The 12,283-nt window shown below is 39.4% G+C and overlaps 1 protein-coding gene across 1 annotated transcript; it reads right to left on the bottom strand.

Moving 5' to 3' along the window:
* Window positions 1-6,537: 6,537 nt before the first annotated feature.
* On the bottom strand, window positions 6,538-8,229 carry LOC133781644 (anthocyanidin 3-O-glucosyltransferase 2-like). The gene has a single exon (XM_062220697.1). The coding sequence runs from the start codon at window positions 8,151-8,153 to the stop codon at window positions 6,690-6,692; it is 1,464 nt and encodes a 487-aa protein (XP_062076681.1). The 5' UTR covers window positions 8,154-8,229; the 3' UTR covers window positions 6,538-6,689.
* Window positions 8,230-12,283: the final 4,054 nt, after the last annotated feature.

Below are 12,283 nucleotides of genomic sequence, written 5' to 3'. Positions count from 1 at the left end.
TTAGAATTGGTATAATAGTAAATTCGAGTAATAAGTTTAAGATTTATTTTGTTGATAAATTTTTAATCAAAATAATTGATTATTCTTTTCTTTATATAAGATTTTGAAAAGGAAAAATAAAACTCTTGGATTGATGAAACTTTAACTGAAAAAATTGGCAAAATGATTTAAATATGAAATAGTATCTTAATTATAGGTTAACGATTTTATTATCAACAAAAATAACAAAATAAAATTACTTATTGATCAGTTACCGGACAAATTAGTCATCTTCACATGATTTCATGACAATATATAATAAATGATGGAAAGGGTGTACGTGTGTGGATGCAATTTTCTACCTTTCCTTGTACCTTCGATCGGCCAGTTGATAAAAATCTCGTATATACTTGCTAGCCAAACTAAGCAAGTTTTATAATAATTTATTTTTTAATTTTTTAATTAATTAAATAATAAAAGTTTGATTCAACATTATTTAATTAAATAATTTAATTAAATTTTTTATTAAATAACATTATCTAATTGAATAATTTAATTTAATTTAATAAAAGTCTTAAAAATTAATAATGATTAATTAAATAAATAATAAATTATTTAAAGAAATTATTTTAATTTGTTTATTAAATATTATTATCTAATATTAACTAGTATTAAATTATTTGAATATAGAAATTGAAAATTTTATTTAATATTATTTAATTATATAATTTAATTTATTAATTAAATAAATAATACATTATTTAATTAAAATTACTACATATCTTATAATAATTTATTTTTTCTGTCCTGGTATGCTTGTGATTGATAGTTGTTGACTACAACCATCGATTACAAGGATATCGGCACAGAAATGATAAGTTTAAAGTATGAATAAGAAAATAATGAATGATTTTTTTTTTAATTTGAATAACATTATCTAATAAAACATCATAAAATAACATAAGATATTATAATATTGCATAAGATTTCAAAAATGATAACAAATTTTTTTTGTTATTCATTCCTATTCACATTACTGAAACTCAGAGACTCTTGTAACACTTTAGATGGCGATTGACAAGACTTGAACAACATTGAGAAATCGTGCTTGTCAAGAATATTGGGATGGTCTACAATCTGGTGGCAGCGGCAGCGCCTCTCCATGGTAATGCCACACTTTGTAGGACTGTATGATGCCATTGTTGAATAAATGCATCGAAATTGCATTTATATGATGGAACTTAACATTCCCGCATTTCTTGCACGGACAACGAACCAAACCCTGATCGTTCACCTGATTTTTAGCGATCTCGAAGAACTCCTTAACACAATTCCTATACTCCATAGATCAATGATTCCTCACACTCATCCAGCTTCTGTCGTTCGCCATCTTTAAGCGAAATAATTCAGAAAATATTAATAATTGTCTTACAATGAGGGAAATGATAGTCAAAATATTTCATGACTGTTTGCCTCCCTAATTATCACTAAGTGATAATAATATCCTATCTTTGGCAAAATAATTATTTATATTTACCAAAGAAAATGTAGCTAATTATTAATTATTACAATTTTTTAAATCATTTACTTATTTATTACTTTTATTTTAAAATTAATTTAATTATTACAAGAATTCAATTTCTGTTTGATTATTTACTTAATTAATAACAATTTTATTATATTTATATTTTACTTAATTAAATTTTATTAAATTATTTATATTTTTAACTTTTTTCAATTACAAAACATCTAATATTAATGTTAAAATTAATTGTTAATTATTATGATTGGTAATTTTATTTTATTTAAATTATAGTTAAAAATTAATTTTTAGATGTATTTTTTAATTATACTTAAACTTTTATTTAATTAATTATTAAAATTTTATTAATTTTACTAAGTCTAACAGAATTTGGGCATTCTCATCTATTCAACTTCAACTTCAACTTTTTTCCAACTTTGACCCCTCTGGTCGGGTCATTCTCATCTATTCAAACCTCCTCTAATTCTTCCATGGGTCCCACTTCGCTATCGAAATCCCCAAAGCGAAGATCAAAGTCCATTCCCTCGCTTTGGGCAACGCCCTATTTGGTGACTTCATCACCGGATGGGGCTTGTTGCTTGTTGAAACCAAGAGTGCTTCCTTGGTTAACAACTTCTAACGCTCTCTCCTGATCGGCTACAACCATAATGTTTTGCTGGTCGACATCCATCTCCTATACTTCTTCTCTATCTACACACACAATCATATTATTCTCCTTAGCTCCCTTTTGTGCTTTAGCTACCGAGGCATTGTAACACTCTCTAGCTTCTCTTTGGTCTCCTCGGACACAACCTATTCCTGCACTGGTCGGGAATTTCATTGAAAGGTGCCATAAAGAGACTGTCGCATGCAAGGCTATGAGTAGTGGTCGACCAATCACCACATTATAAGCTGGCGAACAATCGACTATCAAAAACTCTGTCATCACTGTCTCGTGCCTAGGAGCATCTCCTGTTGTGATCGGTAACTTGATCGTTCCGACCGGAGACAACCCTTCTCCAGTAAATCCATAAATGACTTGAGAGCATGGCTTCAAGTCATTAATGGATAGTTTCATCCTTTCAAAAGATGACTTGTAAATAATGTTCACAGAGCTCCCCGTGTCGACCAGACACCTCTTCACCTTCATGTTTTCTATTTGGACTGCAATGACGAGGGGGTCATTATGAGGATATCTCACATGTCGTGCATCATCTTCAGTAAAAGTGAGAGACTCACTTTCATACCGTGGGTTCTTTGGAGGTCGCTCCTCTACAGCCATGACCTCAGATGTCGATGCTGCATCCAACTCATATCGAAGCGTTCGAGCATATCTCTCTCTTGCCTTGTTGCTATCCCCAACTAGATGTGGACCTCCACATATAGCGTCTAGAGTGAAGTCCACAGGCTCGGGTTGCAAGGGTGGAGACCGCTGTCGCTTAAACCCAGGATTGTTGTTACTTCTTTCTCCTTGGGTCTTTTCTGCTCGATACTTTTTCAATTTTCTCGACCGGAGGAGAAACTCTATCTCGTCTTTGAGATGATTGCATTCATTTGTGTCGTGACCATAATCTCCATGGAAACGACAGAACTTATTCAAGTCTCTCTTACTCATCTTCTTCTTGATGAGTGGGGGTTTTCGGTAGGGAACCTCTTAATGACTCACCAGGTATATTTCAGCTCGGCTGGCCGAAAGAGTGGTGTAATTGATGAACCGAGGTTCATACTTAGTTTTCTTGTTGTTTAAGCCCGACTTAGTCTTCTTTTCCTCATGGCGGTCAGACCCGTTATTTCCACGTTTCTTCCCACCATTTTGTCCATTTCCACCATTCTTAGGAGGATCAGTTGATCCGCTCGAATTGTTTAGGCCTTTCTCTCCTTTCTCAATCGCGTCATCTAATTTCATATATTTTTCTGCCCGGTCAAGAAATTGTTGTAGTGTTGAAATTGGATTGCGATGAATATTGTCCCAAAAAAGACTTCGATATATTATACCAGAAGATATGGCAACCATCTTCCCCTCATCTCCAACAACAGTTGCTCGGTTGGCTTCTCTCATGAACCTCTGTATGTAGTTCTTGAGAGATTCATCTTTCCCTTGTTTGATATCTACCAAGTGATTGGCATAAACTGGAGGAGTTCGAGTAGCGCTGAACTGTCTACAAAATTCTTTCCTGAAACTCTCCCAAGAGGTAATGGAGTTTGGCTTGAATTTCCAATACCACTCTTGGGCGATATCGGACAATGTAGTGGGGAAAACTCTGCAACGATAGTCATCACTCACTCCGAGAAGCTCCATTTGGTCTTCAAACTTCCCAACATGCCTTATTGGGTTTGCCTTTTCTATATAAACTGGCAGTACCGGTGCTTTATACTTTGCTGGCGGCTGGGCTGCTCTGATTCAGGCACAAAATGGGTTGCCACTCCTGTGGTCTACCGGATCGATTGCAGAAGGTCGTTTCGACAAACCTTGAATTACAGCCGTTAGCGCATCAAGCTGGGCCTGGATGCCTGGGGCGACCGCTGGGGGGTCAAGGTCTGGACTGCCTGGTCGGGCGTTCCTATCCGGCGCACTGTCATCAAGTATTTCTACTTGACTAGCAGGTCGGGTCGGATCTCACCCTTCGACTGGGATGGTCCTTCTTTTGTCAGCAATGACATCTCTTAATTCCTTCTGAGAAGTGCGTCTTCCCAACCGATCAAAAACTGTGCTCCGAGTTTTTTCAGAAGGCTTATCGCGCGGGACATGCTCTTTCCCACTGCGCTGCTGGCCGGGATGCAAAGGTGGCCATCCTGTCTGTGCTGGGCAGTCTTTTCCTCCTTTCTGGTCGTTGCCATCTTTTTTCTTCGATTGGTCGGTGTGATGACTATCAGCCTCATCACGACCATGCCCATCTTTGAAGTGCGAAGTTCCTTTACCTCGAGGAGTTCTGGTTTGTTCCTGCTCTGGTGGAGTCTTTTTACTGCCCGATCGGTGACTCCCTGATCTAGAAGTTTCTTATTGGTGGCTCCTAGAGGGGGTTCTAGAGTTCCCCCTCTGAGTCGAGGTAGTTCCATATCGGATCCCCTCATCTTCTCGACCAGGAGGGTTACTCCCGCTTCTGTTCGACCCTCGAGAATTGGGTCTCTCAGTGGTTTTTCGACCAGCATCTGTATTCCTTGCTCCCTGGGTAGCTGCTCCTCGTGCTACAGCTTGGGCATTGGCCTGGGTCAATTGCGTAGCCGCCTCCAGAGCGAGTGCAGCCTAACGGTGTCGCCTATCGGCCTCCTCCTGCCGTCGCCTGATCTCTTCTCTCCTGGCGTCCATCTCCCGTCTTTGCTGCTCAAACGCAGCTTTCTATCTAGCCATCTCTTCATCGAATGACTCCTGTCGGGCATTGAAGTGTGCCATCTCCTCTTGGAAGTCCCCTGTGGCTTCCTGGAGTTGTTCAACCTCTGGAGTCATCTCCTCGAGAAAGACCCTGGGCTAAGTCTCATGGTCTTGAGGGCCAGGACCTTCTGATCTAGCAGGCTCTTTAGATGTGCCTGGCTTCTTGGAGGCCGCATTGGTGTTCTTGGGCGCCATAATAATATGGTAATTGTGTGTTTTTCTTTTCAGGCTCTCAATGAAAGCACCAAAATGTTGACCACGATTTTGGCCAACGACGAATAGACGTCAAAACTACAATAAACCTTCAAGAGAAAAAATGACACTCATAATTTTTATAGTGGTTCAGCCCCAATATGTTGGTAATAGCCTAATCCACTTAGATTTGTGATTTATGGATCTACACTCAAGATCAGATGAACATGTGTCAACTGAGTTTCTTAAGTGTAAATGAAAAGAATACAATATTTCTCTCAGAATACAAAATGCTCTCTCAGGAAAATCAGAATTTGAATCCTCTCAATGATGCCATGAGCTCTTTATTTATAGGCTTAGGATCGTACTAATCGAAATCCCTCATAATCAGGATATTTCAAGTTGCTCTCACAATATTTAATTAATAATAATGTTTAAAATACAACAATATGTGATTTCTTTGGAATAATCTGAGAGATTCCCGTTGTGGGTACGCCTAATTCTAGCTGAAGTCGTTACTGAAATTTCACTGCATAATGATGATCCGTCTAGTCGGCTAACTTCACTCCTTGAAGAGAGACTGTTAGGCCAAAGCACTTGACTGGTCGGTCACACACTTCACTGGTCGGCCAAAACATATGACTGGTCGGCCAAGCACTTCACTGGTCAGTCAAAACTCTTTATCGGTCGGAAAAAAATTCTACCAGGTCGGTCAGATCACTTCCAAACCAGATAAATAATTTTCATGCTAGTAGTATCACTAGATTAGTCTAAAACCTTTGACCCAGCCATTTCTTGCCACTTGTCACTTTTATTGCCACATCATCATTTTCAAATTTTGGGGATAACAATATATTTATTTTTTAATTTTAGTTTTAAAAAATCCTTTATTATAATAAAAAACAATTATTAATATATTAAAAAAAGTAATTATTTAAAAAAACTCATTTTTTACCTAGTAGCTAGTCTATGTTGCAAATTACTAATTTATAATTTTTTATGAATATATTTATATAATATTTTAAATTATATTAAAAAAAATATAAAATTTTCCATTCTTAATTAAAAATATTGTATTGGATGAACAACAATTTTCGCAGAAATATCAACAAGTAGATATGCTACGACAGCCTCACTAGAACTGTCGTCTCATGTATGTTTTAATTTGCATGTTACGAAAGTTCAAGAGCTATTGTTGTCACATGTATATTTTTTACACCTAAGTATAGTTTTGTAATAGTGGCTACTAATGTTGTTAATATTATCGCTGCTAATAATGTCACCCTTAACACTCATTTTTCTTATAGTATCTCTTTCAACCTTTATCAACCCAAAATACTCTTTTTACACAAAATTTCATCATCAATAATCTTAGAACTCCAAAATCAGAAATTACACAAAACCCTAATGCTAATTAAGATATTATTACAAATTTAAATGATTTGCACTATATTTTTTTTATTAAAACTGTATCAACCCAATTAATATTTTTTATTATTCGATAAGCAACAATAGATAAAAAAACTTGTGAGGTTGCAATATGCACATTGTTAAGTTAATATTGTAACCTCGTAAGTCAAATTTTATTAAACATATCTTCATATAAATATATATATATATATATAATTAAGGCATGTTATCAATCACAACGTTTACAAAACGACACATCGAAGAGTACGAGGACCCACCTTCCAATAAGGCTTTCTTGCCCTTCTCGCTAATATCTTTCACTCTCTTCCTAATATCATTATTAGGCTCCATCAACTTTCTAATCCCAACCGCTATTTCTTCAGCTTTCACAATCACAGTAGTTCCTTCATCGAAGCCTCTCCTGTAGTCGAACTTAATCTCCACCGCTAATCTGAACTCCTTCACTAGCATGAAAGCGTTGAGTCGTTGCTCAGCAAACAAAGACCACGTCGCCATGGGCACCCCAAACCACAAGCTCTCTAAGGTTGAGTTCCAACCACAATGGGAGACGAACCCTCCAACTGAGGAGTGAGCTAGGACAGTCACCTGTGGAGCCCAACCTATGACCTTTCCAATCTCAGCCGTTCGATCAAGAAATCCCTCCGGAAGAACTTCATTGAAATCCATGTATTCCTCTGGGATAATTGGATGATCTTTCTGTGGTTGTTTTCTTAAGGACCAAAGAAACCGAACCCCACTCCGCTCTAATCCCACGGCTATCTCTTTCACCTGCTCCCCACTGAGGCTTCCCAAGCTCCCGAAGCACAAGAAAACTACCGACGATGGAGGCTGTCTATCTAGCCATGTCACGATGTTGGTTTCTTTATGGTTAGGGATAGGGTTAGTGTTATTAAGATTTACAATGGGTCCTAAAGGGTAAATTGGGGGGAAGAGTTTATCTTCAGCTAAGGAATCAATCATGGTGGACTCTAACTCCATAAACGTATTTACCAAAATGCCCTTGCTTCTCCTCATATCTCTATGTTGACCAAGATTCAAGGGGAAATTCACCTTGTCCAGCACCACATCGGGGAAGACCTTGGCCGGAACCGGGTTGGCGAAACCCGGAACGATAATCTCTGCATCCGGTTCATCATTATATTTGGTAAAGTCTTTGTTTTGGTCGGTTGCTGTTAGGGATTCGAGATGAGCCATGAATCGGAGACACCCCGCTCCGGACGCGTAGAACACGTAGGAGGGGATCCCAAACTCGTCAGCAACGTCAATCATGGCAGTGCAAAACATGTCGACGACGAAACCGGCCAGCGTAGGCGCTTCGGGTTGGCCCGAAAAGGAGTCGATGAGGTTCTTGATGGCGCTTCGAACGTAGGGTTTGAGATTTTCGTAGAATGAAGTGGCTAACTCGATGAGACTAGAACTGGTGCAGTCAACAATCTCAGCTTCCGAAAGATCGATGAAGTTGATGCGTTCGACGGGCATGGAGCCAAGGAGAGATTGCATGTAGGATTTGGTGGGGGGTTCTAAGCCTGGCACTTTTATGATGAGGATTGAGATGGAGAGACGATGATCTCCAGCAACCAGATGCTTTGCCATCTCCAATATTGGGACGATGTGGCCTGCACTTGGAAATGGAATGAAAACAAGTTCTCCTTTCTTCATTTTCTCTCTTTTGTTATTATAATTTGGTTAAACAAATCTGAGTGAGTGAGTGAGTGAGGCTACATTACATATATACATACTTATTATTACTTTATATATATATATATTTATACGTGCTTATAAACTGAACGGAGTGAGGCTATACACGTGGATGTATAATAATAACTTGGGACCTTCGAAGCCTCTAGAGCATAGACAACTTTGTTTAGCAATCTTTGTTAGAAAGCCACCTAAAGTCCACATAAGACCACTTATAGTAAGCTCCATGTAATTACGTGGTTGAAAACTAGCAAGCAAAATATTAATTAAATGAGATTCAGTACAAGCAGGGGGCCGGCGGCCTAAGCTTTGATGGGAAAGAAAATGTATAATGGGGCCTTTATTGAAGTCAAATATTCTAATCATTTCATATTGATTGTAACAAAAATATTATTCAAATTTGTAGAAGAATTATGCCGTATGCAAATTTTCTTCTCCAATTTTTTCACAACCAATAATCTCCTAGCCATAAAAACTAATGAGAATATAATTAAAACAAAATGATTAAAAAAGAATAAATAATAATAATTGATTCATTTAAAAATTATGTTTTTTTATTTTTGGAATACAAATTTATTAATCAAATTATTGTATTCAAGTTTATCTAGCAAATTATGCTCTACAGACATCATTGCTAATCCACTCAATCAAGTTCAATTTTGAAAAACTTTTCTATGCTGAAGCAACCATTATAGGAATAATTAGCGATATTCTATAAGCAATGTTTGTGTGCTTGAAAATGAATCACTATTTTTTTTATGTAATCAAGTATTTCAATTTAGAAAATTTTCTCTTAGCACTTTTAATTTTGAAAACAAATACAAACAATTAATTAATTAAGACATTTTCAAGATTTAAAGAATGATTTTTTAATACATCTTCATTCAATGCTTTAGTTTCTTCAAATTGAATAGAAATACAAAAAATACACAAGAAATTCTTTCAAATCTATTTGTAAGTGAACAAATAATTTGATCAATTATGAAAAGAAAATAAACAATCTGAAATGACTCACTACATGAAATATGCTCTTTAGCGTTGACGGGACCGCTAATAATAGCATTATTAGCGGCGAGAAAGCTTGTTCGCCGCTGATATCAGACTGGGTAATTTTTTTAATTAAAAATATTACTAGTGGCGACATATTTTTAATATTAGCGGTGTCACGTGTCGCCACTAATAATTAAAAATACCCTAAAAATGTGAGAAATTTCCCACCAACATGAATATGTAAGATTATTAGCGGAGACACTACATGTCGCCGCTAATAGTCACCACGTCAATAAAATAAAATATTAGCGGCGACATGTGTTGTCGCTAATAGTGACCCCAATATCACCTCGACTTCTCCTCCCTCATCTGTAATTTTCTCCAACAAAAAAGGCCCCGATCTCATCAACCATCTCCCTCCCCTTGAACCACCATCTCCACCCCTCCTCGGAGCCTCGCCCCTCCCCATGGCCACGCCTTGTCCGCCCTCATCCCTCTCTCTCTCCTCGCCCCTCCACCCCCGTCCCTCTCTCTCTTCGCCCACGTCCCCTCCTCTCTCTCTCGTTGGGACTCCGGCCCTCCCCAGAGCCGCGCCCCTCTGCCCCGTCCCTCATGCTCTCTCGTCAGGTACTCCACCATGCCGGCGCGACCTCCACCATTATTTATATATATGTATTTTTTTTCTGTTTTTATTTTTGTTTTATTTTTTCAGTTTATATTATTTTGTTTAATTTATTTTATGTTTCTGCTTTAATTTATATATATATGTGTGTCCCTGTATATATGTCTATACGTGTATGTGTGAATATATATGTATGTGTGTGTATATATATGTATATTGTACGCCCTGATTTTCCCACAGGCTGATTAGCGAGCTGAGCCGCGGCCTAATCATGATTATCTCGTGGACATCCCCAAAACCGGAGCTTCTGTCATAAGGTCGTACCTCCTTAGATCGAGATAACCCAAGGGTTCGCCAAGCTTGCCTAAGAACTGAGTCCGGACTCTGAAGGCCAAAGGTCGAGTTAGGTATCCAGATCGTGGTACGAGCTGGACCTGGAGACTATGACCTATTGTAAAGTCAACACACGCAAGGTAAACCTATTGATCGTTGTTCTTCTTAGAGAGCTCGAGATATGGATAAAAGTTAACGCGAACTAAGTTTTATGACCTAGTTATGACCAGGAACATATTTTGAAAACTTAGTTCGCGTTAACTTTTATCCATATCTCGAGCTCTCTAGGAAGAACAACGATCAATAGATTTAAATCAACTTCTAAGTTTTATGATCCGGTTATATCCAGGATAGGACTTAGTTAGCGTTAATCCTTATCAATATCTCGCGTTTTTTTAAGAAAAACAACGGTCAATCGATATGAATCAACTTCTAAGTCATTAAGGAGACCTGGTTATATCCAAGTACCATATGCCCCCCAAGTAACTACAAAAGGGTCTTTCGTGGTTACTTTAGATTACACTTGCAAACATGTACAAAAGCTGATCTTCATTAATACATAAAAAATGGCCTTCCAGGCCTTACAAGTGAATCATTGATAATATTTCTTTAAGTGGATGGCGTTCCAAGTTCGCGGGACCGCCCCTCCATCAAGCCGAGCTAACTTATAAGTTCCCTCCTTAATGATTTCAATGACCTGGTACGGTCCTTCCCAGTTTGGTCCCAAGACTCCATCTTTGGGATCTTTCCCGGCCAGGAAAATTCTCCTTAGGACCAAGTCGCCAATGCTAAAGGCGCGCTTTTTGACTTTGGTGTTGAAGTAGCGAGTGATTTTCTGCTGGTAATGGGCGAGCTGGAGTTGCGAATCTTCTCGCCTTTCATCAACTAGGTCAAGGGAATTGCACAGTAGCTCGTGGTTTCGGTCCTGGTCGTAAGACTGGACCCTATGCGAAAGCACTTTAACCTCCACGGGGAGGACTGCCTCACTTCCAAAGGTTAGGGAAAAAGGGGTATGACCCATAGGAGTCCGATGCGAGGTTCGGTATGCCTATAGGACCTGGGGGAGCTGTTCTGGCCAGACCCCCTTCGCTTCATCTAATCTCTTCTTGAGGCTCACCTTTAGAGTCTTGTTGACAGCTTCGACCTGGCCATTCGCCTGAGGATAGGCCACGGAGGAGAAACCTTTCACAATTTCGTACCTTTCACAAAACTCGGTGAACAGGTCGCTGTCAAACTAAGTACCATTATCGGAGACAATCTTCTTGGGCAGGCCAAATCGAAAGATAATGCTTTTAACCACGAAGTCAAGCACTTTTTTGGACGTTATCATTGCCAAAGGTTCTGTCTCAGCCCACTTCGTAAAGTAGTCGATGGCTACCACGGCGTAAAGAACCCCGCCCCTTCTAGTGGGGAGGGCGCCAACCAAGTCTATCCCCCAAACGGAAAACGGCCATGGGGACGAGATCATCTTTAGCTCAACTGGAGGAGCTCGGGCAACTGCGGCGAATCGCTGGCACTTGTCGCACTTCTTCACGTATGAGATCGAGTCTTTGGATAGAGTTGGCCAGTAATACCCTTGCATCAGGACCTTTAAGGCCAAGCTCTGCCCCCCAGTGTGGTCTCCGCAAAAACTCTCGTGCACCTCCTGCAGGATGGCCTATGCTTCACCTGGAAGAACACATCGTAGGAGAGGGAGGGAGTGCCCACGCCGGTATAACACCCCATCTACTATCGTATACCTGGGAGCTTGATAGAGTACTCGCCGTGCATCATTACGCCCTTCAAGCAGCTTTCCCTCGACGAGATACTCAATGATGGGGGTCATCCAGCTCGGCCTGGCGTCGATCATCTCGACCTCCGTCCTTACTTCTTCTATACTTGGTTTCTCCAAGAATTCTACTAGTACTAACCCCAAGGTCTCCGTCTCCCCAGAGGTGGCGAGCTTGGCAAGAGCATCTGCGTTAGCGTTCTGCTCCCGAGGTATCTGTTCGATCGAGCCTCACTCAAACGCGGACAGCTCAACTTTTACCTTTGCCAGATAGGCGGCCATCTTGGGTCCCCGTGCTTGATATTCGCCCAGAACCTGGTTTACCACGAGCTGGGAGTCACTGAAGCACTGGACGGAGCCCGCCTTCAACTCCTGGGC

The sequence above is a fragment of the Humulus lupulus genome, chromosome 6, assembly GCF_963169125.1.
Source record: "Humulus lupulus chromosome 6, drHumLupu1.1, whole genome shotgun sequence".
Lineage (NCBI taxonomy): Eukaryota > Viridiplantae > Streptophyta > Magnoliopsida > Rosales > Cannabaceae > Humulus > Humulus lupulus.
This window is presented reverse-complemented; position numbering and strand designations above follow the sequence as displayed.